The sequence below is a fragment of the Penicillium coprophilum genome (genome assembly GCF_028826855.1).
Source record: "Penicillium coprophilum strain IBT 35676 chromosome Unknown utg000006l_segment0_segment0, whole genome shotgun sequence".
In the NCBI taxonomy this organism is placed as follows: Eukaryota; Fungi; Ascomycota; class Eurotiomycetes; order Eurotiales; family Aspergillaceae; genus Penicillium; species Penicillium coprophilum.
In genome coordinates, this window is record NW_026622725.1 from 1,583,552 (window position 1) to 1,610,971 (window position 27,420).

Below are 27,420 nucleotides of genomic sequence, written 5' to 3' on the forward strand. Positions count from 1 at the left end.
TCACACCTATCACATATGCTTGTAATGATCATTCACGAGGGTCATGAGACGAGGAAAGGCGTTTTTATCTTATTGGGGGTTACATTAACTTGTTGATGGATTGTCGGGATTTTTGAGGCATCTGTCTTTTTTGTTTCGTTGTACTTTATACACGTTCATATGCTTTATCAAGACGAGTCCAGCCTTTTGTATGATACATTCCAATCTACCGCAACGATACCTTGAGCGAGAAATCCACGATCCCTGTACCTTGATGGATCGAGCTGGTAGACAAGATATCGATATCGGCACAGACATACCCCGGCGCATTCTCTTCCGTCAACCCACCACTCACCTCAATTAAGAAAGCCTTTTTTGAAACCCATTCGCGCTTGAGCTGCGCCGCAGCCTCCTTCACTCCCTCGGGCGTAAAGTTATCCAACATGATAATATCAGCTCCAGCCCCGATCGCCGCATTAGCCTCCTCCAAACTCCGACACTCAACCTCCACCTTGGTTGAGAAGCCGCCAGTAGCCTTGGCCGCCTGCACAGCGCGCGGGATTGCGGCCGCAATAGACTCAATTGACGATGGGTCCGCAACACCCCCGTCTGCCGCAGCCCGGTTGTTGGCACACGCCCAAACGTGGTTATCCTTCAGCATGGTCATTGAACTCAAATCATGGCGATGTGGGTCGGCGCCGCCAGCAAGCATCCCGTATTTCTCAACAAGCCGGAATCCAGGCGTTGTTTTCCTTGTACCAGCCAAGATACCGTTCCATCCTTGCGCACGTAGCGCAGCGAGCATGGAGGCGCTCTTGCTGGCGATACCCGAGCAACGTGCGAGAATGTTTAGCGCCACGCGCTCGCCGAGAAGAATCTTGCGGATGGGGCCGCGGACGGTTGCGCAGTGCTGGATTGGGGTGATGGCTTCACCTTCTTTGATATGCCATTCGATTCTGGATGGGTTAGAGGGGTAGAGTATGGTTGAATTGGTGCCGGGGAGTGGATAGAGTGGCTTACGTGCAGCCCAGTTGCGAGAAGACCTCGTCAAAGAATGGTACACCTGCGACGATGCCCTGGAGTTGATCGGTGAGTATTCTTGTGAGAAGAATTCGAGTTTCCTATCGAGCCAGATTGCTTTACCTTGCTCTTTCCTAGTAGTCGGGCCTCGCCCTCTGACTCGCCGACGACAAACCCGCCATAGTCCAGGCTAGGGCAGTCCTCTTCCAGCCAGGACGTTATGAAGCGTTTGTAGTTGCCAGGCAGTAGATGCCGTAGATCTCCATGAATTGAGGCCATTGTGAGTAGAGGCAAACTATGTCAAGGAAGTGTCGATCTGCGAGTTCCAAGTTCCCCGCGCGGGGGCTGAAGAGGCTCGGGTTGGCCCGGCGTCCTTCCGATGGGATCACGTGGGAGTCGTCTGAAGAGTTCCATCGCCAGCCTGATACTCTCCAACCGAAAACAATCTCAAACAATCCAAAAAAAAAAAAAAAACAACGATATATTAATATGATTGATTGGGACTAAACTAGACTATACATTAGACTATCGTACCATATCGATAATTATAGGCCACCGCCTGAGTTATATATCCGTAACTCCAGTGGATCAAGATGTTAGTCTATACAACACACGGGAACACGGCACACTAAGATCGTCGTTTGTTCCATTTTAGAAAACAGCTTTCTAGTTCTAGGTACGGTACTATGTATGTACGAAGTACAAAAAGAGGAACCCGAAAAACACGGGCCGAGGATCCGGGACATTTTACGGAGAAGTTGGCTTCGGCAATTTGGTTTTTGGGATTTGTGTACTCCGTATAACCCGTGACATAATGCCGAGGTTCAATACACTGTCTCCACTGTCAAAGAAAAACAGAACACTCCAAGGTACACTCATGTGGATACTCTATGAACATTCAATCCTTCCACGCCTTGTAAAGAGTCTTGCAACCAAAGATCTGACCCTTCTTCAGTAGGACCATGGACCGCCATTCAGGCTCATTAATCGCATTCACGTACCGGCTAGGTTCCACACAGAATCCAGCCCCCTCGTGGTGCGCCGGCGCACCATTGATCGACGGCACATCGATGTACTTGCCCGTGTAGAACTGGAATGCAGGCTCGGTGCTGTGCACCTCCAGATGAAGGCCCGTGCTTGCATTGCTGAACTGCGCCAGGCGGCGCAGAGGCAAGCCACGGGTGTCCAGTGGAATCTTGCTGGGGTCAGACTCCAACACGAAGACGTCGTCGATGTGTGCGCCCGTTGCGGTGAGTGTGAATGGGGTGGTCACATCGCGGGGGAATTTGGCAATCCCACCGGTTGGGATACCGGTGCTATCGAGGGGGAGATAATCCCCTGTCGCGAGCTGGGCAGTGGTGCCCGAAATATCGGGGCCATCGCCGATGTTGAAGTAGCTGTGAGAGAGGGTGTTAGTGGGAAGAGCACTCATTTTAGGATGTGTCGTCATCCACTGCGCGCAATGAGGGCTAGAGAATATTTTTATTTTTTACCTGTGGTTGGTGAGGTTGACGACCGTCTCCTCACATTCATTGCCAATGAATTCGACTTCGTACTCGGCCGTCAGCACGGTCTTGGCATCCTCCTCCTTGCTGGCGGTGTACCACACGCGTACCTCGACAGTACCAGGGTACCCCTCCTCACCATCTCTGCAGAGGTACTTGAACAGCAAGGCGTCGTGACCGTGACGTTGGACCGTATGTGGACCATCAAAAACACGTTTCCCCCAACCCTTCTCACCCCCATGCAGGGCATTGGGACCGTTGTTCTGGGTCAATTGGATCTTCTGGCCATTCAGATCTTGAATCAGACCGTCCTTGATGCGATTTGCAACGCGGCCGATGGTGGCACCGTAATGCGGGGAGTTGTGCTTGACATAATCCTCTTGCGTGGGGAAACCTAAGACGATATTCTTACCGCCCACACGGAACTCTTGGATGATGGCGCCCAAAGGCAAGAAGGTGAATGCAGCTAATTCGGGCATGATGGGTTGAGTTTTGATTCGATTTTCCACAGAGGAAAGTTCCCTCTTTTTAGGGTCGACATGACGTTGTAACCCCGCAACGGGATGAATCACCGATGACACCTATTTTTTTTTCTTCTTTAGCATAAATGATGTTTTCAAGACATTCAAGAGGCATAGCCCTGAGAAGGTCTCCATTTTTATCAAGGTGATTAGGCTAAAGCAGTCTTGAACCCGGTTGAATTAGGGTAAAACTCAACTCGTGACTTCCAAGCTATCAGACTATCAGACTATCAAACCATCAAATCCTCAAAACTATATATCAAACTCTCCCAAAAATAAGATCAACGTATCCAGTTGGTATTTAGGTACTTTACACATTACGCATAGAGCGGACATAGCACGTCGGCGTTAGGGTAAGTCAGCATCCGGTCGGAGGGGATGAGGTCCGGCGTCCGAAGGATTCTATACCCCGGACTCGTGTCAGCCCATAGAAAAAAAAAAAAAAAAAAAGGGCCAAGGATTGATAATGAGCAGGTATCCCGTATAAGATTATAAGATTATTGGATATTAAGATGTTGATTGCAAAGGAGGGTTGAGGTTGAAACGAATACGAATACATCGATGATATATAACGCATCAAAGTTAATATACGCAGAGTAATATATACATTTATAATCTACTCCGTAGAGGTTTCTAATCTCAAATAGTCCGGACATATAGTCGGAGCATTTGGCCCGTAAAGGGAAACCCGGGATTTCGGCGACTTTGAAAAATCAAATAAAATGGCTCAGTGGAGATTAGAAATGGAAGCTGAGTCAAAGATCAATAATCAGCTGGCCGAATTATTTCCGTAATAGGACGGCATTTTACTCCGATCTTGATCTTTGGGTTTTTGATCTAGAAGATATGATTTCCTTTCAATTAGATGACGCCCTTTTGAATCAAAAAATAAAATAGAAACACCCCCCATACTCCAAATTCCCCCGAAACCCCGAAACCCCGAAACCCCGAAACCCCGAAACCCGGTTCACTGTACAAGTAATATTATCCCCAATTGCGCCTGAACCCAAAAGATCTTGCGGGGGAAAATAGCCCCAAAGAGAAGAGAAAGCACATGTAATAGTATACATGCATCACGTCATACGGCGTTAGAAAAAAGAAAAAGAAAAAGAAAACGAAACGAAAGGCTCAAATCGAGGTGATCTCCGTAGGATTGGGATTGAGGAATTGGTTGAAATCCTCATAATCGTTCTTGGAATCCAGATAGGATCCTTGAGACAAGCAGTTCATAGGTGCCGGGCGATTGAACATGGGGGACAACTGTTGATCGTCAAATGGCAGATTGGAGTAATCCGTAGACATCAGATCCATCTCATCGAACGGATTGAAGCCGTTACTAGGCCATTGCTGTGGACCCTGTAAAGCCAGTGGGTTGACCACCCCTTGCATGGACATGGGTTGGGTAAACTGTGGAGTGTTGGGCATCTGAGGTTGAGGCTCGGTCTTGATGGGCGCACGGGTCGTGGGACTATACGTCGGGGGTGTGGGGGGCATATGCTGGGAGAAAGCATCGGACGAGAAGCGCGAGCGGGCCACTGGTGATTGCGGGCTATCGGAGCCACCGTCGGAGGATTCCTGGCGTTGCATGCCGGCATTGGTATGCCAGAGATCCTGCTGAAGGGCTTCGGGGTTTTCTTCGAAGCGTTCACCCTTGGAGCCGTCGAGAGCACCGAGGCGCATCAGCAGGTCGTGAGTGAGGGGTGCCCGTTGGGTTCGAGTTTCAACTGCTCGCCGGGCCAGCCTTCGCCTTCGATGTTGCGTCGATATAGTTCCTGAAGGCCATGGACCAGCCAGGATTGTTGCTGTTCTAGCATCTCAACGTATCTAGATCGAAGACACGTCGGGTTAGGGCGAATGTTCTCTTTTCGGTTCTGGGGATAGCTTCAGCTTACCCCTTGGGATACACTTTATCATGCGCCTTCTTACGCTCTCCAAAGACACAGATAGCATTATCTGCCCGACACCGGGAACACGGACTGGATCCGTCACACCGTTGGGGGATCAGCGTCTGTCCACGATGCGACCCTGCTCTAGATATATACATACCTTGGATTTCTTCAGACGACACCGATCGCATGCTTTGCATACTCTTTTCCGAACATTGCTATCCGAATGCGAGTCCGACGTTGGTGTTGATTGGCGAGCTGCCATTGTGAAATGATAGATAGAGAGAAGGAAAGAAGGGCGAGATTGGAAGCAGCTATACCTTCGACGAAGGATCGACGTCAAAGGTCAATGATATAATGATGTTAATCATTCAAGGGTCATCAAATAAAGTAGACGGATGCAGATAGTAAATCCTTGGGACGAAGCCAAAATGAGTCCAAAGGTCATGGGCAGATGTGCCGATTATAACCAAAACTTGAAAAAATGGGAGAAAAAAAAGAATCCGACTTTTTCTTCTTTAGGGATTTTTCCCTTGATTTTCTGTTTTGGGTTTTTCATCCCCAAGTCATGAACGTATACAAATCAAGATCGACCATCGGAAGATCATTCAAAATGACAGTACCGTGCAAATACCTCCAAAATTACAGGATGAATCGGCATTTGGCTGACGGAGCTCGGAGACTTCAATGGACTATACTTCCGGCCTGCCTATCTCCCCCTAATGTATAACAAGTCATCCTGTATAATTCGGTCTTGGCAGAGTATAAAACCGCAAATCGGCAAGCTTATGCCGGTCAACGTGTTGACTTGCTTACTTTCTATAATTCCGAGGATCGATCCGAGGTCTCTGACAGTACAAATCCTCCCAGATCAAACAAAAAAAAAAAAAAAAAAAAAAGAGGTGACCTTGACTCAAGAGTCTATGACGTGACCATTTCTTAATCGGGGAACTCTGTGCCTTTTCTTTCTTTCTTTCTTTTTTTTTTTTCCCTTTGGAGTGGACATGGGCTAGACCAGTCTAGAATACATCCTGTTTTTGTTCTTCTGTTCTTCCGTTCTTCTGTATTCTCTTTTGCATTCTCTCGACTCTCCCTCTCTCTTTCTCTCCCGTTTATCCCGTTTGTTCCGTTTGTCCCGTTTGTCCCGTTTGTCCCGTTCCCGTTCCATCGAAGCTTAGCTCAGAATACTTACTACATTCGGAAATACGTGACGACCTAATGTCTATATTCCCAACTCAAATTGAAACCGTGGGAACTTCTATGACATCGGAGGCACATTCCGACTCCATTCCTCTCAGATCGTTGACTTGACCATGTTGCTATTGATGACATGATGGCAACTTCACTGCACAGTTACAGACCACTTCCCCCTACCAACCCCAAATGGACAGTTATAGTACAATCTACAGAGTATAGAGTACATCTCGGATACTCTCTCATCCAGAGCAGTGAAAGCACCAGAGCTGACCGCCTCGATAGCACTTGTGACCATGTTTGTCGGGTTGGAGTGCACTTTGTTCCTGGTCCTGAGCATTTGGTTCCGTTGTCTTCCGGTGTTGAAGAAACTCCCACGCGCGACGTCGGGGTCGGGTGCCTGCACTTGCGTCTACAGTGGTTGGGAGAGGATGCGACAACTCGCACTGGGGAGCAAGTGCGCCCGATTGGCGTTGGAGTCGAGCTTCGACCACGCGACGGACTAAATCTATCCAGTCATTAGCCGACTACTCTCTTGCTGGTTGACGATGTCATACGAGTAAAGGTCTCCTCGATGTTGACCGTCTCGCGAGCACTGGTCTCCATAAAGCCGCAGCCGTGTTTGCGGGCATATTCAAGTCCGTCCCGGGAGGTCACCGCGCGATCATCCTTGAGATCGCATTTGTTGCCCGCAACGATTTTAACTGGCCGCTCAAGTTGACCTACATCTACCTTCCTAGTCTGATTTCCTATCTGGTGCAGTCGTTCGTTATTCTCGACACGTTGTTCCGCTTCCATATGGACCATGTCCATGAAATGATCTAGCGTTTCAAGACTCGAGGGGTTGGTGATATCGTAAACCAGGAGAAAGGCATCTGAGTTCAAGGTCGAGGCACTCCAGACCCCACGGTACTCCTCCTGGCCAGCAGTATCGGTGATGGAAAGGACGTAGGGGTGGCCATCGACATGGCGGGTGACGGTGTAGGAATCCTCTAGGCCCGATTAGAATTGGGAATCGAATCCGAAATGGGTGCACAGTACCGATAGTGGGATCATATCTAGAAAAGGGAGATATTAGCGTCATCGTCTCCAAAGTTCCAAGGGGACATTCTCACTCGTGAACCCATTGACTACGGACCAGCCGCATGGTGATGGAGGATTTGCCTGAATCCCGATCTGATCAGATCTCGATCGCATGCAACCCGGAAATGTGGCACCGAATCACGGAGGCAGGATTTTCCCAGGAAACAATAAAAGCAACATACCGCATCCACCATCGCCGCAGATAGTGATTGAGATCTTGTCCATGGCGAACGGACATTTGGAGAGGGGAAAAAGAAGTTGACAGGGTGGATGTAGAGAGATATAGGGGGTTATCAATATATAGCCTATTATCTGTACTTTGTGCTTGTTGCTGTCCTTTCTCTTCATACGGAGTACCTCCCTACTCCGTCTATACTCCGCTTACTAGTATAAATTACTATAATTGTCATTGTGATATATCTCATGGAGGTGGTCTTGGGGTTAACAGCCAATTCCATAAGAATATATGGAAATGTAGAAGAAAAAATCCCAAGGATATATATTGTATACATCGAATAAATAGATCGAAAAGATCGAAGCAATCGAATAGATCGAATAGAATAATTAGAAGTAATATGTATAGAATGTATAGAAATATAAGATCAACATGCGGAATGTCAAATCCCCTAAGAGTGGCGAGTACTTCTCCACACATCTTGGACTTTGGAGAGATCAACTCTCTTCTTTTTCCCTCTCTTTTCCTCCCTCTCTCATTCTCACACACTCACATACACTCTTTTTTCTCTCTCTCTCTCTCTAATGACACGTTGATTTTTCTACACGTCCACCTATATTTCGATCGAATTTCCATCTGTTCAGGTCCCGTCATCCCGCGATGGAACTCTGTTTGGGGATATTCTAAATCAATATGGACAGCTTCACCTTGGAATATGACGATGAGCAGGGTTCCTCTTCACAACCCTCGAACCCTTCATATATGCCCGCCTTTTCCAACGGCAATTATACCTTCAGTGCGATCTTACCCCAAGATGCAGATCTACCTCTCACAAACTTCGCACGATCACAGCCTTCGGACCTAGATCAGTCTAATGTCATGCCCACATATGGGATCCCGACCTCGGGTATCTCGATGCCAATGAATATGGATGCCACCAACGCCTATGCCTACCATATTCCAACGACTTACCCGACCACCACCATGGGGATGCCTTCGCAGATCGTTCATTCGCCATTTCAGTCTACATACCCGCCCTTCCCACCCTCCATGACGGCGCCCCATTATTCCCAGCTGCTCGCCCCGCCAACCCGCAAGGAACTATATGATCACACAGACTCGACAACCAATTTCGAGGATTCCGACTTTTCAGGTCGCACGAGCAACTGGCCGCCCGCGCGCCCGCAGGTGCAGGTACAGCGGGTCCAGCGACAACATCCGGAGCGCCGCCTGCCTGCCCAGCCGTACCGTGTATCGCAACCAGTGGCTATCCAGCCCAAGAAGCCCATTACTGCCAAAAGTGAGTTGTGCCTGTGTCCGATACTCTCCGCCGGCTCTGGTCCATGGTATAACTGACGCGGGAACGCGCAAAACAGAGGATATCTCGCCGGGGCTTCAAAGACCCGAGATTGGCAAGACTGAACATACCGGCATCTATTCGACGACTGGCTTTGATGTGCTAGGTGCCTTGGTATGTCTTTTTTATCCCCACGGAGAGAGTATCTGGACGATATAATAACCTTGTTCAGGGTCGTGTGGCTATGCGGCCCAACCCTAAAATTAACATTGGCGCAGTTGATCTCTCATGCGCCTTTGTGATGTGTGATATCTTGATCGAGGATCATCCAATTGTCTATGTGTCAGAGGCCTTTGAACGATTGACCGGTTATACCAAAGATGAAATCGTTGGCCAGAATTGTCGATTTCTTCAAGCACCAGACGGCAAGATGAACGCTGGCACCAAGCGGACCTTTGTCGATGGACAGACCGTCCATCGGCTACGCTCAACCATCAACGACCGCAGTGAGATCCAGGCTAGTATAATCAACTACCGCAAGGGTGGACAGCCCTTCATGAATCTCATCACCATGATCCCCATCCAGTGGGATTCAGATGTGTATCGGTACTATGTCGGATTCCAGGTCGATCTGGTTGAAAAGCCCGATGCTGTGAGGGGAAGAAATCCTGGTATGCTTTGCTGTATTCCTCGTAACGAGTGTGCCCTCCAAGCTGACATTTTACAGATGGTAATTATAGCATTAACTATCAGCGCGATCAGCTGCCACAGTATATAGTTCCGCCACCAGAGATTTATTCCTCGCGACCAGACCTCGGTTTACGATATGGTCATGACGAAGTGACTACCATTCTCAACGCCATGAGTGCGGCTGGCAATGATGTCAACCGGCACTACCTCGATCGCATTTTGGTTGAGAACACCGACGATGTGATCCACGTGCTTTCATTCAACGGTGAATTCCTGTATCTGTCGCCCTCTTGCAAGAAGATTCTAGAGTACGACCCGGTCGAGCTGATCGGCAAGACCCTATCCACCATCTGCCACCCCAGTGATATTGGTCCAGTCATCCGTGACTTGCGGGCGAGCACGACAACAGCTCCAGTGAGTGTCGTGTATCGCATCAGGCAAAAGCACAGAGGATATATGTGGTTCGAGAGTCATGGCGCGTGGCACATCGATCCGAACCAGGGCCGGAGGCATCTTGTCATGACTGGCCGCCCACGACCCGTTTACAGCTTGGATCAGATTGCTCGCCTGGGCTCATCCGCCGCGCTCGCCGAGAATGACGTTTGGGCCAAAATTTCTTTGTCTGGAGTCATTCTGTTCGTTACGAGCAAGGTGAAGCCAGTGCTCGGTCGCTCGCCTGACGATCTCATCGGTAAAGGCATTCAAGAGATCATGGAACCCGAGACTGGTGGCACCGCTACGATCACACAAGCCCTGGAGGTAGCCTGTCGAGGACAAGGAGCTGGCATGGCCACCGTTACAGGTGGCAAAGAGACGGATGAACCCCCTCATTCAAACACCAGATGTGGCATAAGAAAGGCCACGCCCTATTAGCACATACCACATTGTACACCGGCGACGCAGAGAAGGGAATCAAACCAACCTTCCTCGTCGCCCAGATTCGATTTGCTCGGTCTTTCTCTCCATCCGCCACCGCAATCTCAGCCGCCGAAGACAAAAGTCTCGGTATGCTCACCGGAACCGCACGCAACGCAACGCTCACAGTTGATGACCCAGCCCCGCCCCGCCAGTACGGCGCTCTTGGCCAACGCATGCCCGATCTATCAAATCTCATCGGCCTCAACGGTCTACCCACTGGCAACCGCAGCATTTCACCCTCTGATTATCCAGCAACCTTCTTCACAGAGCTCAATCCCACACGCGGATCGAGCTGGCAGATCGAGCTACGTGAGCTAGAAAAGCAGAATCGCACTCTGGCCGATGAATTGCAACGCCTATTGGCTCGTCGTAGGAAGCGCAAGCGCAAGCAAAGCGCTATGGCAGTCGAGAAATTTTGCGCTATGTGCAGCACAAAGAACACCCCCGAGTGGCGGCGTGGTCCGAGTGGAAACCGGGATCTTTGCAATAGCTGCGGTCTGCGGTGGGCGAAGCAAGTCCGTAGCCAGGCGCAGGCGCAGGCTGCGGCTTCTTCATCTGTTATAGTTGACTGATGTTGAGTAGATCAACTTTGTGAGTCGCTGGCTCATGTGTTTTTTTTTTTTTTTTTTTTTTTTTTTCCGAAATTGATATCCTCCGCTTGGAGGGCTGGTTTCTTGATACCCCTTCCGTTTGACCGTCGAGATTCCCATGTGGTACCATGTGGTACATTTGAGCGTCTGGACTCTTATTTCGTACGCGTCTTGTTTTGATAGTCTTATAAATTGAATCTAGATGAATTATACTAGGCCAAGACCGTAGGCTCTATGGCTCTTAATGATAGCCAAACACAGCTCTTTCATGAGTTGAAATGTTAGATATAATACAAAAGATCTCCAAGGAACATCTACAGTGCACGGAGAGACCTCTAGTCTAGCTTTTTTGAAAAAACCCTTACAGCTTCTTGGACTTGGGAGTGTTTCCACGAACAGTCAACCACTGCTCCAACCAGCGCCTCTCCAATTCCTCCACCCGTCTCCGGTCTTGAGTACCAGAAGACACGTCTAGACCACCACGTTCCTCAACCGCAATCCGCACCTCGGTAGCATTCATGGCCGAAACTCCTTTACCAGCACGAATCATTTCATCGTCAATAGCCAGGTACTCGACGTACCGCGCCAACCGAGGCCGGTAAATCAAACCAGCAAGCGACTCGCCCGCAGTCTTGTCATGACGTTTAACCAGACCAAAAACAGCACAGGCACGCAAGACATCAGCGGAGCTCGCACCGGCGACCCAGACAGGGTCAGCAAAAGACCTAGCAAGAAGGGCCAACTGCTTCTCGCTGCCTGCTTTGAGCAAATGCACAGACCGATCTTTATTCTCAGCCACAAACGCATCCAGCGCCGCCAGTTTGCGCACTGTAGCCGCAACTCGTTCCTTCTCCACCTGTGAGGGCACACGACACGTCGCGGGCGTAATGGCAGAGCCGAAAATCGGGACGATCAGGGGTGTGAACTCGCCGCAGACGATCAGGATTAAAGTGAAGGGAATCATGCGGCGGACATCACGAGCTGAGCGGCGGACGAGCTGGAACTGCGCGCGGCCGAGCTTGGATTCTTGTGTTATGGATGGCGCGCCGCGGTTGTTGTGTGTGCTTGTCCGCGGCGGTGATACAGGTATATAGGCGGGTAGGCCTAGTTTTCTCCGTAGAGGGAGTGAGGCACGATAGTTGTGATAGACATGTTTCAAGCCCGTCTTGTAGAAAGTCACATATGCGCGGCCGAATTCGACGTAACGTTTTAGTTTATCTGCTGCGCCTGCGGAGGGGTTTAAGGGGGGTGGGGTTGTGAGAGGGGCAGGATGAGTGCTGGTTGGGGCATTTATTTCCGTTTTGGAGGGAATTGAGACGGTTGTTGTAGGGGGTGGTGACGGGGAGGCTCGGCGAAATTGCTGGTTCGGAGCGGAGGTTGAGAAGAGCTGGGATTGCGCGCAAATGGGCAGTTGAGATTGGGGGTGGAAATACAAGTGATTCCAAGACTGGAATCGAGTATGGAGGACTCGTTGGCCCCGAGTTATGCCAGCCATTGTTGAGGTGGTGAGAAAAGATGAATGCAAGGCTGTTTGTTGCACATGTTTATCAGCGATCGACACCTTAGGCATCAATATCAAGATACACACTCGACGTTCAGGGATTAAGAGCGTCGGTGTATCACCTACGACACCACTATAGTACTGGAAGCTAAGAGTCTGATCGTCATATACCTCTCGTCGTTCCAAGTGGATTGAAGAAAAAAACGGAATTCGTAATGCTCTATATATGCTCGAAATATTTTGTAGAGTAATGTACATCTTGAATCCAAGACAAGATCTATTCCTCTCCGCGGACCTCAATGTTTTCAATGAGTCCATTGCCCAACCGCGCAATCTCATTGAGAATGGCAGTCTGATTGATCACGACTTCACCCTCCGTGTCACCTGGGGCGGTCGAATACGCCGTCTTCAGGTTCCAGGTTCGCGACTTCAGGGTCTGCGGGTTCCATAGGCCAGCAATCACCGCACAACGATCGTCTCCATGGAAGAGTAGAATACTCTGGCTGTAGCAGGCTTGGACATCACAGACAAACGACTTGATGGTCTGCATCATTCCAAGACGGGGTTCGGCCAAGTTCTTGTACTTGGGTGCCGAGGAACTGCCAAAGAGCTTTGGGCGAAGATGAATGACAAAATCATATGGAGCAAGCGAGGTATCAAACAGCTCGGAAACATCCATATCGTGGGTCTTGCTTCGTAGTAGGCTCACTGCTGCTTTGGCCAGGCTGGACATACGAGCAGCCACAACCTTGGAGGGCATCTCGTATTGGGTCCAGGTCACTCCTTCAGTATCGAGGTCGGAGGCGACGAAAAGGGCCAGACTGTTCATCGCAGGGTCGATACTGCGCCAGGCTGTGAAGCGAGTGCGAATATTTTCCGTCACTTGTGGGGTCAGTTCACCTCCCAGGTCAACAACGAATGGCTCCTGCTGCCAATCCCACCGAGAGAGGGAATGCAGAGTCCTCAGGAATCCGGTCATGACAGACGAAGGACATTCCCAGGGGTTAGGTTGGGTGAAGGTGCGAATTACCAGCAATTCAATCAGCTCGTCGCTGATTTGGGCAGTGAATAGGTGAGAATTAAACCATAATTTGGTAAGACGAATGGTGGGCGACAACAAGGGGAATCGTGTGCACAGACTTCGGAGTGCCTGTGTCAAGCGTGGAGTTTGGACAAACGTTTTCTTGTAGGCGAAGAGGGCATAGGCAGCCTCTTCTCGTTCCCGGGGACTTAGATTTCGGTCCTTGAGATTGCGCTCGAGTAAAGTTTGTTCACGCTCGTGGTGAATCCTCAACCGGAACAACACGCCAGAGGAATGGGAGATTTCCAAAAACGCATTGTTGATCACCTTGCTCGATTCGTTTTCGAGGCCTACACGGCAAGACGAGGCAGCACCCGATGATTCCAGAGAGTCTCCAATCTTTAATAGGAACGCGACCTTGGTCATTTGGATAGCGGCGAAGTCATCGGGCCATCGTGAGGAGCTTTCAAACTGAAGAACAACGTCGGTGGCTCCCGTTGGCCGGAGAGAGGTATAACGAAGAAGCGAACTGGCCGGGGCCAAGTGACGAACCTCCAGTGGCACTTCATCCATGCCACGAATAGACTTCTCAAGTTCCTTAAACGCATCGTTGATTGACTGGAAAGCAGGGCTAGAGTATGCCAGAATGCCATCGCCATTCTCTTTGAGAAGCTCGTCGTATTCATCACCAACGAATTCGAAATCATCAGTGGTGATCTTGAAGTGCCGTTGGAGTATGTACTCTAGAATCTGATAGAGGATAGATGTCTCCGATTCATCAGACCACACAAGACTTTCCAGGATGCTGCCATCCTTGAATCGTCGAAGCTCCGACTTTTCACCCCAGAACGCTTGGAACGAAGCAGACTCTTCTTTTTCTTCCGCAGCCGGACCGTGGTCGACAATTCGTCCGACATTTTCAGCATTCAACAACAGTCCTACAGAGACACCTTCGCTCGAACGTTTGGGCTGCTTGGATTTGACTGACCACGGGCCAATGGCGTGGCTCACTATAGAGACAAGTTTGACTCTGTCTCCTAGAGACCGGGAAAGAACATTAAACAAAGCATGCTGTTCGCGAAGAGCCCGAAGCGTGTCTCCATTAAATGACTTGGGGAATGAGATCAAGCGGTCAAATCTGAGGGCTGGTTCGTTAACCTTTAGAATGAAAACATTATCGAAGTTGTCCTCTCGTGATTCATTGAGCATCTTGAGGGTGATGGCGGCTTCATGACGCAGTGTTGTGTATGACCAAGGCGTCATTTTGTAAAGAATGTTCAACCCTCTGCGGCCATCAAAGACAACAGGCACTCCGGAAGGAACTGGGACCACTTGGCCAAAGAATAGAGGAGTGGTCAAGTCCCTGCCGGCCAAAAACTGGATGGTAGCCTTGAAGATCTGGTAGCAGCTGTATGATGGTAGCAGAATCGGTTGTCCAGCTGGACCACCGCCCTCGAACAGCAAGGACAGGAGGACAGTCCATTCGAAACCACCAAAGCCTCCATTCTGGAAGGGGGTATGGAAGCCACGTTGTTGCAGCCAAGTGCGGCCAAGAATGCAAGCATCGCTAAAAGACTCACACTTCTTGGAGGCAGAGTAGATAGCCTTGTGGTAGAGAGAGACTGTGGCATCTGAACGGAGGCTGGCATTGTAATACGAGGTCGGTTCGCCGATCTCCGAGTTATTCGAGCCCTGGCGAATATTGCTTTTCATGGGAAGCGTCCTTGTAATCGGGAACAACGTGGGGTCGATTGCGGTCAGAATTCGGATTGTAGGCTTAGACGATTCGGTTTTACGCGGTTCCAAAAAGATGAGAGGACGGAGACTGTCTCCATCTTGAAGGGCAAATTTGAGATCAAACCCGAGGGTGTTTGCGGTGTCTTGAATTCCAGCGGCCACGCACGCGATATAGTAGGCTCGCTTGTGGAAGTATCTGAAGTTGACATAATCCTTCTCCTGGAAGAGCGAGCTTGGCATGGTGACTGCCAGATCAATTGGGCGCGACTCCAAAGTGCGGGCACCTGTCTTTAGCGCAAAGCTACCTACCACGTTGATATTCGCTGGCTTTGCATATGCCATGCTGTACTTCACATCCTTGCTCGGCCGAGGCTCAGGCCATGGAACCGCCAGCCCAGAAGCACGTAGCTCCTTCTCGACATCGGGGACAGATTGCGGAGACTTTTCGGGCAGGCCTTCAATGGCAGTTTTGATCTGGTGTAATGTTTCTTGGACATTTGAGACTTGCTTGCTGTAATTAGGTCTCAATCCTGCCAGCAGATCGTCCATCTGCAGCTTGAAGAAACTGGACTTGTAAAAGCCGCTGGCCATTGCAAGCTCTGCGGAACGCTCATCTTTGCCTCGAGTCGGGTTTCGCTTCTCGGTCACTTTCGATGTCTGTTTCGTTGAAGAGCTAGTAGCAGCATTCTCCGGGGAAGGACTGAGCTTTCTGCGTTTGGATGTGTGGTCCGACATTTCGTAGGCGTAGCAGTTGTTACTGTAGAGGCCGAGATTTTTTTTTGAGCGATAACGGTATTGTATCTGGTACTGTATTGCTGACTCACTCGTAATTTATCAGGTACCCGGAGCATCGCCGAAATCGCAGTGGAGAGAGCTATGGCATCATTAATAACCTTAGAACCTCTCTTTTTTTCTCTCTCTTTCTTTCTCGTTTTGAAACAAGTATTCTGATCGAGATTGTTTTTGCCTCTTGATTTCTAATTTCAATTGAAAATGTTGCAGGGTTTGGGAGGACCTGTGCCTCCAAACACTGACCATGTATGATTAACTCCTTGCAACCCCTCCATGACTCTTCTAACATTTACAAGGCCGTCAGTGTATCGCTTCCGACGTGGCGGGAAAATGTCGGCTACGAAGAGGGGGAAGATTGGGTTATAAAGAAGATGCAATGTGGTTATCCTCGATTCTTCGTTCATCCTATTATTCAAAAGCTCGCCCAGGAGATTGTTCGCCGAGTTGGTGACCCCAACCTCGAGTCTGCAACCCTATTCGCATCCGTGAAGGCAGCGCACATCTGTCACTCCTTTTTGCTTAGCAAGATCCCCGCAGACCAGGCATACAAAACACGGATTGTCAACTTCGTCCCATCACCACATACCGAAGCCGGATCAACGGTGACGTCTTCCCTGTCGTGTGTCATTTACCCAAAAGAATTCGCATCCATTACCAAACAAGTATGGCAACACTCGGGCAATGGCATCTCCAGTCGACGAGGTGAGTTCTGCCTTGGAGCATTGGAGGATGGGTTCTTGGTGGAAGACAAAGGTTTTGCTACTGCGGAGTCAATCTCGCAGCGACCTTGCAAGGGGCCCCGCAGATACCAAAGCATCAGTGGAGCTAGAAAAGGCTCTGTTGGGGAATCTCCTCCCAAATCAAACACCGAAGACGGTCGAGACTATGCTCAATTTATTGAGGAGAGGTTTGGCCGAAACCTCAGCACTTCTCTCGCCAACCAAGCCAAGCTAGCTGTTCGCAAACGTATTGCGGGTGTCCTGACAGCTGATGCTGAACTACCAGAGGCCTTAGAGGCAGCTTCATCGGAAGGGCGAGTCGCCGGCATTTCTGAAGATGATGTCCTTCTTTACCCTTCGGGCATGAGCGCCATCTTTCATGCGCACCAAGCCTTGCTGGCTACTAGAGGTGATTTGCCGTCAATCTGTTTCGGGTTCCCATACACGGATACATTGAAGATCCTTCAAAAGTGGGGACCAGGTTGCGTATTCTATGGTCACGGCTCCTCGGAAGATCTGGATGATCTAGAATCTCGACTGAAGGCGGGTGAGCGTTTCCTTGGGCTTTTTACGGAGGCACCAGGTAACCCTCTGCTCAAAACACCGGACCTCAAACGGATTCGCGCTTTGGCAGACCAGTATGGCTTTGCCGTGGTGGTTGACGAAACCATCAGCAACTTTTTGAACATCAACGTCTTGCCCCTAGCAGACATAGTTGTCAGCAGCTTGACCAAAATTTTCAGCGGAGATAGCAATGTCATGGGAGGAAGTGCTGTGCTCAACCCTCACGCACAGTATTATGCAGCCATCAAGGAAACTTATACCCGGGACTACGAAGATATCTACTGGGCAGAGGATGCCGTGTTCCTAGAAAGAAACAGCCGTGATTTTATTCCTCGCATTGAACAGATCAATTCTACCTCTGAGAACATTACAGCTATGTTGAAGGAGTCCCCGCTAGGTAAGTATTCATCTCCTTCGAATAAGAGCTGTACTAACAATTTCACAGTGAAAGAAGTTTACTACCCAAAATACAGCCCCACGAAACCACTATATGACAGCCTCCGCAATGCCAAAGGTGGTTATGGTGGTCTCTTCTCTGTCACATTCCACTCTCAGGCCGAGGCGATTGCCTTTTTTGACACCATCGAGGTTTTGAAGGGACCCAGTCTTGGGACTAATTTCACGTTGAGGTGAGTATGCAGGCCCCCTTTGTCTTAGGTTTTGCTAATTTTTCAGCTCTCCGTACGTCCTCCTGGCTCATTATGGTGAATTAGACTGGGTATATACACCGCTCGCATGTTGACCAGGCCATAGCTAACATATGTCAGGCGAGGTCCTTCAGCGTTGATCCGGATCTAGTAAGAATCAGTGTTGGATTAGAAGAGGTGACCGATCTGCGTGCCAGGGTGCAACAGGCTTTGGACGCAGTGCAAAGTGTTCGGCAGGCAAGTGCATAGTCTACCCCAATTCAATCAAAGCTGGCCTGTGCATTCTACACTCTGTTTCTGGGATATTCAAATCCGTAAATTGAAATATATCACACAATATGAAGCAGAATATCTTAGCTTATCACACTATGCTTCAAGAAAACGAGATTCTGCTCCGTGCCCTTCACTGCCCAACGCCAAACAGAAGCAGTTTGACCTGCTATAACGTACGATCTAGCGAATCATCTCCTATGATACTCACAGCCTGGCTTGTAACGCCCAGGTCTCCACTGGCAGTCTTTCTCAAAGCCTGTCGCATGGTTTCTACATTAAGGTCTCCTCCAAAACTGGAAGAGACTGGACTTTGGGCAGTAGTAGGGAACCGAGTGGGAGACATATCAGGCCCTCTGAAGGAGGTCGCAGTGCTTGTTGGCGGGGAAGTCCCAAGTCCATGCGAAGAAGACGGAGAGCGCAATGGAGACGGGGATTGGTTGAGATCTCCTAGGCGCTCCCGAGATGATGCGCCAGGGTGAGCTTCATTTGACTCTGCATGCTCGGCGTTCACAACGTCGGCAAAAGAAATAAAACTCAACCGACGTACATCTGTCATGTCCAGTGCTCTATGACTGGATGAGAGGTCATCTGCATCAGCCTGGCCTAAGAGATGATCGATGCCTGATGATGACATTGATTGTTCCCCCGACGCACCACCCGCTGCCTGATGTAGGCTATGCGTGACAATCTCGACCGAATCTGGATCGAGGCGATCGTCTGTGATCGCGGCCGAGGATGCCTCTAGGGCAGGTGGAATATAGTTATCGGTTCGAATATGCGCTGGTATTGACGGCGACGCCTGTGCTGACACCATATCTTCCTGCACATCTCGTTCGAATATCTGAGATGCGGGGGAGTGTATACGGGGCGGCAGATACGATGAGCTTTCGGGTGATGAGGGATGTCTCATGTATTTGGTCGAATCATTTGATGCTTGCAAGGCTTCAGACGATCTTACAGGTGATATGCAGCCTGTGTGGATTTGATTCTTGCCCCATGTGAATGCAGCAGGCTTCGGGGCTCGTGTACTCGCCCCAACCGCGTTTGGCTTCTGATCCGTCTGAACTGTAGAGTCCGACATGGTAAGATGAACTATCAAAATCCGGTCATCAAGAAAGTTGGGTAAATGGAAGTTAGTCAAAGAGTCTCAGCGATGACATGAGACACACGAGATCTCGGGGCCAGGTGATGGGCCCCAACGTACTAACGTACTTGGGGTAGATACTTGTATTCGGTACTTCAGTTTATACTGGTTGTCCAAAACATATCAAAAGTACTGGATACATTTAAATACGGTATTGTCAATACGGGCCAAGGGGAGGTCACGAGACCAGGGGAAAAAGTTCGGGTTCGAAGCGCGAGAGATGCCAACACGAGTCCTTCAACCCCAAGTTCAGTCTTACCTTTAGGTCAGTACCCCATCATCAATACTGTATATCAACTTTGACTGACGGTTTCTTTTCGCTTATTCTAGTCTCTGATCAATTTCTTCCTTCCAATTGACCAGAGCAATGGCGACCTTCCTTGCCGCGACGAAGCGGCCATTGATCACATTGCCATTCCTTGTTCCCTCCTTGTCGGATTCTCTGGCAGTAGGATTTCGCCGAAACCAATCTTCATACCGACGAACTAAGCAGCGACTACGTGTGAAGCCAGACTCCTCATTTGACCCTTCTAACCTGGATCACGACCACATTATCCACAACCCGCCCTCCAGTGCTCCAAATGCCTACCACACCCCATCTAAATTCTTGCCTGCCGATGACGTTCGGAAAGCATCCATCCTTTCTTCCACCGTGACCTCTAATGCCGATGATCTTCCCGGTGTCTACAAGTCTATGCCCGAAAGAAAATATCACCTCACTCCTTCCGACATTGAAGAAATCCGCAATCTCCGCATGAATGATCCCATGACCTGGAGCCGAAACAAGCTTGCCAAACGTTTTGACTGCTCGCCTGTTTTTATTGCCATGGTTTGCCAGGCAAGCCCAGAGAAGAGAGAGATCCAGGCTCGGATCTTGGAGGCCGTGCAATCACGATGGGGTCCCAAGCGCCGTATGGCTAGAGAAGACCGCGAACTGCGGCGGGAGGCTTGGGGACGAGATGCATAGTGTTCGAGATCTCAAGGGGGGTCTGCGTTGTAAAGAAAAACCATGTATTCTAGCTTATTTCCAGCATTGTTTATGTATTCCATACCAAATTTTTTACTCTTTCGAATCAGCATCAAATTGGGTGTATATATATATATTCGGTGTGTATATCTATATCTCTATAAATCCAAGTGTAAAATGTAGAAATCTCTATGTCTCAGTTCTAAGCAACTAATCTACCCCCTTGTAGCATCTCGACTGTGTGATAGGACCAAAAAAAAAAAAAAATTACGTGATAATTCACCTAGACTCTCCCGGTTACCTCAGGGCAAAGACGGCAATGCCCCTCTTTCCTCGTCTTTTCAGATCTTTTCCCTCTCGGTTTCCTTCTCGTTTCTCTTCTCGATTTGTTTCTTCATCTTCTCTCTTCTACGGCCATATCAGTGATTCCAAAATGGCACCCCAGTTGGAGCCCTTTTTCAAGCAGTGAGTATGCTATCTGCTATTGTTAGAAACGAGAGACTGACAGTCAACAGAGTCGACGACTCGTCTAACGATTTCATCGAGCGTATGTGAAATGCTGGTGTGCTCTAGGTTCTCGCTGATTTTGGTCAAGGTCTACGGAAGGCGGTTGCGATCCCATCTATCTCAGCTCAAGATGAGAACCGACCAGATGTGTTCCGCGTGAGTTTACCAGCAGATATACAAAGACAGGGTCTAATCTTTCCAGATGGGCCAATTCCTTGCCGATGAGCTCACGGCTCTTGGAGCCGAGGTCGAACAACGACCATTGGGCAAGCAGCCTGGCAAGGAGCACCTAGAGCTCCCACCTGTGGTGGTTGCGAGATATGGTAATGATAAGAACAAGCGCACCATTCTAGTCTACGGACACTACGACGTACAACCTGCTTTGAAGGAAGATGGCTGGGCCACCGAGCCCTTTGAGTTGACAATTGATGAGAAGGATCGGATGTATGGCCGTGGCTCTACCGATGATAAGGGTCCCGTTCTGGGCTGGCTCAATGTCATCGATGCCCACCGCAAGGCTGGTATCGAGTTCCCTGTCAACTTGTTGTGCTGCTTCGAGGGAATGGAGGAGTACGGATCTGAGGGTCTGGATGACTTCATTCAGGCCGAGAGCAAGCAGTACTTTAAGGATACAGACGCCGTCTGTATCTCTGATAACTACTGGCTTGGCACTGAGAAGCCCTGCCTCACCTACGGTCTGCGTGGCTGCAACTACTACTCCATCAGCATTTCGGGTCCCGCTCAAGACCTGCACAGTGGTGTCTTTGGTGGCTCTGCCCATGAGCCTATGACTGATATGGTTAACGTATTGTCCAAGCTAGTTGACACCCAGGGTAACATTCTCATTCCGGGTCTCATGGATCTGGTGGCTCCCCTGACTGAGGAGGAGCAGACTCTCTATGGAAACATCAGCTACTCTATGGATAACCTCCACGAGTCATTGGGTTCCGAGACAGGTATCCACCCTACAAAGGAACGTACTCTGATGGCCAGATGGCGTTACCCCTCTTTGTCCATTCACGGTATTGAGGGCGCCTACTCGGCTCCCGGTGCTAAGACGGTCATTCCCGCCAAGGTCATTGGTAAATTCTCCATCCGTACCGTGCCAAACATGGAGAGCGCCGATGTGAACAAGCTGGTCTTCGACCACATCAAGGCTGAGTTTGCCAAGTTGAACAGCAAGAACACTATGGATGTTTGGCTGCAGCACGATGGCAAGTGGTGGGTTGCCAGCCCCAAACACTGGAACTTCTCGGCTGCCAGCAAGGCTGTTCAGCAGGTCTTCGGCGTTGAGCCCGATATGACCCGCGAGGGTGGAAGGTATGACTCTCTTTTTCCATTGAATCTTTTTTTTTTCTCATAGCTAACCATTGATAGTATTCCTGTCACACTGACCTTTGAGCAAGCCACCGGCAAGAACGTCTTGCTCCTCCCCATGGGAAGCTCGACTGATGCTGCCCACTCTGTCAACGAGAAGCTTGACAAGAGAAATTACATTGAGGGAACTAAGCTGCTGGGAGCTTATCTGCACTACGTTGCAGAGGAGGCTACCTCTTCATAAATATATAATCATCGACTCGATTTTCTTCAATTTCAATATTTTTCTTACCAAAATACAAGTCCTTTTATCAGTAACACTTGGCACAACATATGTGTCATATATATACACCACACACCCGGGCATCAGTAGGGAGAATAGCTATCACCATATTCGAAAAGGGTTGATTACTCGTATTACACTATTTAGGCGGGATACTCAAAACTCCTATGAAGCACAGCTAGCATAGAAAGTTCACTACCCAAGGGCCACCAAGGGAAGTCTAAGAAAATGAAGATGAAAATGCATCAATCGCTGTAGCGACGCTCGAGAATTCCAACGCAGACACCAAATTAAAATAGACGGGCACGAGCGAACAAAACGATAGAAAGAGCAAGACGCCGTCAAGTGCAAAGCGATTCGAGATTAGTTGCTACGTATCCGTTAGTATCCCGGTTCAGAATATCAAGCAAGAGGGTCAACTTACTAGATCTCCAGAGGAGAAATCTGATCCAAAGCATAGAGCCAGTTTCCACCTTGCTCCTCTTTCTCGAGCCTGTGAAGATAGTTCGTCAGTATATCCTCATGTCCAATGGAAGCAAAGTTGAGACATACCAGTCATAAGGCCACATAATGAGATGGCCTTGAGTATGGTTAAGGAGGTCCTCCGCACGGCCCTTGTCCAAATACTCATCTGTGCCATTGGGGTCACGCTTCGAGCCAATCGTTGTAGCTCTGCGTCTACGTCTCCGAGACTGGCTCGTCGAGTTGAGATTCAGGTTCACGGCTTCAGAGTAATCGACATGAGCCGAGGCGGTTCGTGGCTTCTCAATATCCTCACCGGCGACGACCCCATTGCCATCATTGGTCCCGTTCGGGGCTTTGCCTAACAGGTTTGAATCCGACATCGTCTTGAGTGCGGCCTTCTCATCGATAGATGATAACGTCTCCTGCTTCGCTAGCTGCTCAGACTGAGAACGACCAACTTCGTTCCAAGTTCCGACCTTCTCGTCAATCGTCTGGGGGCTCTTCGGGTCTGCCTGCGATCCTTCGGCCCTTGGGGTGATGAAAGACATCTGAGAAGCGATCGACATAGGAGAGCTGACGGTAGCACCGGATGGGGGAGGTCCACTTTGTTTTTGTTGAGGTTGGGATGGCTTGTTGCCCGGCTGGCTCTGCATCTCTGCAAAGCGCTCACCATATGTGGCGTACTCCTTGTATTCCTTCCAGTTCTTGACCTCACTGTCGGGCATGCAACGGAACACAGATCGGTAAATTTTGGTGTTTTTCTCGGCGACGGCTTGCCATGTGTCCAGGTAGAAGCCATCGATGATCGGGTCCCTCATGCAGTCGTTGTCGATGAAGACACGCTTAAGGTCTGGAACAGACGGGTGGTTCTGTTGAGCGGTTCCATTTTCTTCTTTCGGGATGTTCAAACCGGTACCGCCAGCCTCGGACTCGCGGCTCAACGACCCATTAACCCCATGGCCTTGTGATGTGGTAGTCGCATTGATGTCGGGGTCGCCATCAGTCTCGCTCGATGACCCAGGTCTGCGGTCCTTGCTGGTCGAGGGTGTTCGAGTTGGCTTTTGCTGCGACGATCTCGGTCGCTCAACAGTACCCTTCCCCTCAGAAGCGATGGGTGAAAGCAGCGCTTCTCTTCCATTGGCCTCCATATCCGAATCACGACCCACTACTAATCCAGCCCGAGCAGCGGCTTTCAAATGATCGGGCCCATCACCTTCCACGTCTTTCCTGTGATCAGGATTTTCAGTGACGCGAGGGTCGGTAGTGAGCTTACGGTTCGATTTGAGGTTAGGGTTACTACCCTGCTCCCAATCGACATCATGGTTGAAGCTGTACATGTCCTCGGAGCGAGAAAGGAACTCATCTTGGACACGATGCCGACGTTCGACCATCTCCCTCTCATCTTGACGTTCGGTGGCTGAGGCCCCCGAATCTCTTCGCTCTCGGTTTTCAGCTGGACGATCACTCCCCTCGGCGACCTGGATTTTGCGCAGCTCTTCTTCAGTAGCAAAGTCATGTTCCATGAGTTCGTCAACATCAATTCCGAGATGTTCTCTCATCAGACGCATGCGCAAGGTATGTGGGAATCGACCGACGAGATATGGTTTGCCATTCATGCTCGACATGATCATATCAGTGTCTCGCACAACAGATGCAACCTCTGAATCACGCGAACCCAACATGGATCGTTCGTTGATGTTTGCTGATCCGATGATAGCAGCGCGGTCGTCAACGACCATGCATTTAGCGTGAATATAAAGTTGCTCAGTCACCAGTGCCTTTTGAGGTCCAATCTTGCCCCAGGTTCGAAGACTGTAGAACTGGATATAGTCCTCTGGCTCAATCCCAAGAGCACGAAGACGGCCGAAAATGGAGGTCTCTCCACGGCAGATACTGCGGTATTGACACTGCATGATAAGGCGCACACTTGTTCCACCTTCACTGTCCACGGTGTTTTGGAAACCTGGCATCAATGGAATGACAATGACGGCACGCCATGCTTCCTCATTTTTGTCGGCTCGGACAATACGTTCAACTAGCGCATCTCCGATGAGATTCTCGATCTTCCGGCCCTCAATCTCGCAGGTGCTGATGAAGAACTGATTCTCGATGTAGACAAAATGTTCGGATTCCTCAATTAACTTCACATAGGCATTCATGATGCTGTGCTCGACGACGTCGGGTGTTCCTGTAGACCACATGCTGCTAGAACGGAGAATTTGTACCTCACAAGTTCCATCGAGACCCAAAGCTTCCAAATCAGCAGGATTGAAATCGGGTGGCGGCAAGAGGAAAGGCGTCGGGCGCGTAGGCTTTCGCTGGCGAAGAATGTAGTTCCAGCGTTGCACGAAGTGACGAGTAAGATCCCGAGCAGGCTGGCCCACGACATGCATAGAAATGTCATGCCACGGCATCCGGGGCACAACATTGCGATCATACATCTCCTCATACGGCTTATCTAGGTCATAGAAATCTTGGATTCTCGGATTGGAGTAATCCTTGCCCGGCCAGAGTTGACAATGATCCGCATCTTTGGGACCATCCGTAGTTTCAAAGCCAGTAGGCTTATCATCGGTCAATTGATGCTGAGGAGTATCCCAACGCCCAAAGCACAGATCGATACCTCCCACAAATGCGATAGTGTGGTCGATGAGGCAGAGCTTCTCGTGGTGGGCCCAGAAGAAAGTATTTTGCCGGAACTGATTTGGTGATCGTTGAACAAAGATATTGGGGTGAAGATCAAGGAGAGAAAACTTGGAATACTCCGAGTCAATGGGAATAGCGGAGTTAATGTTGCGATACATGATCACGAAGACTTTAACGCCCTCTCGAGCCTTCTGTTGCAGGAGACGGTCCAATCGCCATTTCTGGCTGATCGCAGCAGGCCGGCGCATGTAAAGCTCTGGACTCAACCACCAGTCATGGATATAAATGACATCCTTTGCTTGGTTAATTGCTCGTGAGACAACCCACATATGATCTCGTGCATCAACCAGCCACTGCGCAAAGCAGTTTTGTCGCACAGGCGCGAAACTGTCGAACCGATTGGGGCGCATCCACGGAGTATTGGTTACCATAAAGCGGATCGAGTCTTCAAACTGTTGGAGTTGACGCTCATTCCGGGCCAGTAATTTGAGCTTGCGTTCGGAGTTCTCAAGTCGGAGGGTATGATGCTGAGGGTGTCTCGCAGACTGCTTTGCAGATTTGGCAAGATCTTTTGGATTTTGTTTGCGAAGACTGAGCTTTGGTGTCTGGATTTTGAAATGGGAATCCACCAGGAAGACATCATAAATATTCATTTCCTCGGGGAGTCCACACAGACCACATAACTGTGCCTGACCAAAAACCACTTGGGCGAATGGCGCTTCTTGACCATAGCTGGGGTGAGCGCCTTTCGGAAATCAAGACCCTTGGAGGACTGGATAATCAAGAATCCTTCTTTGCCATGGTAACTGCCTTCTGCAGCCAGGCGAACGCCTAGAGCGGACAATTCCAAGAATTTGCACAGGCGATTGCTGTCAGCCCTAAAGATCAAGAATCGAATCATCTTTTGCAGATAGAGCTCAAGCTTCTTTCGCTGCTTCTCAGGGTATGTTTCTTTTCTTCCAGACGCACCTTCATGGGTGGACGAAGGTCCTGCGGCTGAGTCTCCCTCTTGGTTGGTGATGCTGGACTTTCTGCGAACAAGCGGGGCAGAGGGCCGACGCTGGTGTGGTTGATGACTCTGCTTTTTCTTCATTGGAGGCCTCTCTGTTCCACTCATCCCCTCCGCGCCAGTCTCATAACCGCCTTCTTCATCTTCGTCCTCGAATTCACTTTCGAGACCTCGCACACCTCGCATGTAGGGGAAGGCACTTCGAGGAAATCGAGGTAGACTTGGGCTGTTCTCACTCGTGCGTAGCTGAATGTACTTCTGGGTTCCAAGGTGAAGCTTATACTTGAGATGCAGATTGGCAAAGTCCCTCAGCGTGCGGAAAATGATCCATTTCATGCGAGTCATGCCACTTCCGTACTCCATTTCGATTCGGAAAACCAGATGGCGATCACCGGAGTGGGAATCAATCCGACTGTCCGTAACACGAACCTTCAATTGCTCCAAAAGAATCGGGATTCTTCTGCTGCCGTGCTCATCTCGTTGGAACGCGCTAGCCAGTATAAGCGCAGCAGGCACAGCCGAAGCGAGTTCAGCAAGCAACTCTGCGGATTTTTTATTGTCCACTGTATTTTCTGGCTTTCGTCGCTGGCCAATGAGTTTCAGACCAGCTTTGATTTGCTTCCATCGCTGAGCACTGGCACTGGTGCCTCGCTCGGTTCGATGGCGTCTCCAGCTCGCCGTTAAACTTTCGTCGTTTCCAGACGCTCCAGCGAACCCAGTCAATCGCCTCAGGTTGCTCGGCCGTTGTTCGTCCGGGTTGGCATCGGGGTGCCGGTCAGTATAGCTACCAACCCGAGTATTTGCCCACGGGCGGCTCCTCATCCGTCGGCTAAGCCTTTCACGGCCTTCATCCTCTGAAACACCTTCACGTTGTTGAGGTATGAAGTCCGTAGTGCTTGCCCTTCGGGGAAAGAGATTAGTACGGTAGTTCTCGAAAGGTGCAAAGGAGGATGAGAAATGGAATGACGGT

The 27,420-nt window shown here is 49.8% G+C and overlaps 12 protein-coding genes across 12 annotated transcripts; 4 read left to right on the top strand and 8 right to left on the bottom strand.

Annotated features, from left to right (window-relative positions):
* Nucleotides 1-205: 205 nt before the first annotated feature.
* N7500_009544 (nicotinate-nucleotide diphosphorylase (carboxylating)) lies at nt 206-1,278 on the bottom strand (the record flags this gene model as incomplete). Its single annotated transcript, XM_056680683.1, has 3 exons — nt 206-935; nt 1,000-1,055; nt 1,123-1,278. The coding sequence occupies 3 exons, from the start codon at nt 1,276-1,278 to the stop codon at nt 206-208; spliced, it is 942 nt and encodes a 313-aa protein (XP_056528065.1).
* Nucleotides 1,279-1,897: 619 nt separating this feature from the next.
* On the bottom strand, nt 1,898-2,983 carry N7500_009545 (aldose epimerase family protein; the record flags this gene model as incomplete). The annotated part of the gene is made up of 2 exons (XM_056680684.1): nt 1,898-2,396; nt 2,493-2,983. 2 exons carry the CDS (start codon nt 2,981-2,983, stop codon nt 1,898-1,900), a joined length of 990 nt encoding a protein of 329 aa, XP_056528066.1.
* A 1,170-nt stretch (nt 2,984-4,153) lies between these two features.
* N7500_009546 (Zn(II)2Cys6 transcription factor domain-containing protein) lies at nt 4,154-5,176 on the bottom strand (the record flags this gene model as incomplete). The annotated part of the gene is made up of 3 exons (XM_056680685.1): nt 4,154-4,832; nt 4,918-5,033; nt 5,072-5,176. The coding sequence occupies 3 exons, from the start codon at nt 5,174-5,176 to the stop codon at nt 4,154-4,156; spliced, it is 900 nt and encodes a 299-aa protein (XP_056528067.1).
* Nucleotides 5,177-6,347: 1,171 nt separating this feature from the next.
* On the bottom strand, nt 6,348-7,252 carry N7500_009547 (putative RAS small monomeric GTPase; the record flags this gene model as incomplete). The annotated part of the gene is made up of 4 exons (XM_056680686.1): nt 6,348-6,613; nt 6,663-7,097; nt 7,147-7,163; nt 7,221-7,252. The coding sequence occupies 4 exons, from the start codon at nt 7,250-7,252 to the stop codon at nt 6,348-6,350; spliced, it is 750 nt and encodes a 249-aa protein (XP_056528068.1).
* An 804-nt stretch (nt 7,253-8,056) lies between these two features.
* Nucleotides 8,057-10,840, top strand: lreA (uncharacterized protein; the record flags this gene model as incomplete). The annotated part of the gene is made up of 5 exons (XM_056680687.1): nt 8,057-8,663; nt 8,740-8,834; nt 8,893-9,331; nt 9,388-10,145; nt 10,193-10,840. 5 exons carry the CDS (start codon nt 8,057-8,059, stop codon nt 10,838-10,840), a joined length of 2,547 nt encoding a protein of 848 aa, XP_056528069.1.
* Nucleotides 10,841-11,219: 379 nt separating this feature from the next.
* Nucleotides 11,220-12,353, bottom strand: N7500_009549 (uncharacterized protein; the record flags this gene model as incomplete). The annotated part of the gene is made up of 1 exon (XM_056680688.1): nt 11,220-12,353. One exon carries the CDS (start codon nt 12,351-12,353, stop codon nt 11,220-11,222), a length of 1,134 nt encoding a protein of 377 aa, XP_056528070.1.
* Nucleotides 12,354-12,636: 283 nt separating this feature from the next.
* On the bottom strand, nt 12,637-15,852 carry N7500_009550 (rRNA-processing protein UTP22; the record flags this gene model as incomplete). Its single annotated transcript, XM_056680689.1, has 1 exon — nt 12,637-15,852. One exon carries the CDS (start codon nt 15,850-15,852, stop codon nt 12,637-12,639), a length of 3,216 nt encoding a protein of 1,071 aa, XP_056528071.1.
* A 258-nt stretch (nt 15,853-16,110) lies between these two features.
* On the top strand, nt 16,111-18,088 carry N7500_009551 (cystathionine gamma-synthase; the record flags this gene model as incomplete). The annotated part of the gene is made up of 5 exons (XM_056680690.1): nt 16,111-16,155; nt 16,206-17,589; nt 17,638-17,821; nt 17,868-17,910; nt 17,960-18,088. 5 exons carry the CDS (start codon nt 16,111-16,113, stop codon nt 18,086-18,088), a joined length of 1,785 nt encoding a protein of 594 aa, XP_056528072.1.
* A 190-nt stretch (nt 18,089-18,278) lies between these two features.
* On the bottom strand, nt 18,279-19,193 carry N7500_009552 (uncharacterized protein; the record flags this gene model as incomplete). The annotated part of the gene is made up of 1 exon (XM_056680691.1): nt 18,279-19,193. The coding sequence occupies one exon, from the start codon at nt 19,191-19,193 to the stop codon at nt 18,279-18,281; it is 915 nt and encodes a 304-aa protein (XP_056528073.1).
* Nucleotides 19,194-19,623: 430 nt separating this feature from the next.
* On the top strand, nt 19,624-20,223 carry N7500_009553 (mitochondrial 54S ribosomal protein mL58; the record flags this gene model as incomplete). The annotated part of the gene is made up of 1 exon (XM_056680692.1): nt 19,624-20,223. One exon carries the CDS (start codon nt 19,624-19,626, stop codon nt 20,221-20,223), a length of 600 nt encoding a protein of 199 aa, XP_056528074.1.
* Nucleotides 20,224-20,542: 319 nt separating this feature from the next.
* N7500_009554 (M20 family dipeptidase) lies at nt 20,543-22,291 on the top strand (the record flags this gene model as incomplete). Its single annotated transcript, XM_056680693.1, has 5 exons — nt 20,543-20,688; nt 20,739-20,770; nt 20,819-20,886; nt 20,933-22,050; nt 22,108-22,291. The coding sequence occupies 5 exons, from the start codon at nt 20,543-20,545 to the stop codon at nt 22,289-22,291; spliced, it is 1,548 nt and encodes a 515-aa protein (XP_056528075.1).
* Nucleotides 22,292-22,693: 402 nt separating this feature from the next.
* Nucleotides 22,694-27,272, bottom strand: pld3 (phospholipase D; the record flags this gene model as incomplete). Its single annotated transcript, XM_056680694.1, has 4 exons — nt 22,694-22,700; nt 22,755-22,823; nt 22,883-26,046; nt 26,118-27,272. The coding sequence occupies 4 exons, from the start codon at nt 27,270-27,272 to the stop codon at nt 22,694-22,696; spliced, it is 4,395 nt and encodes a 1,464-aa protein (XP_056528076.1).
* Between the last annotated feature and the right edge of the window lie 148 nt (nt 27,273-27,420).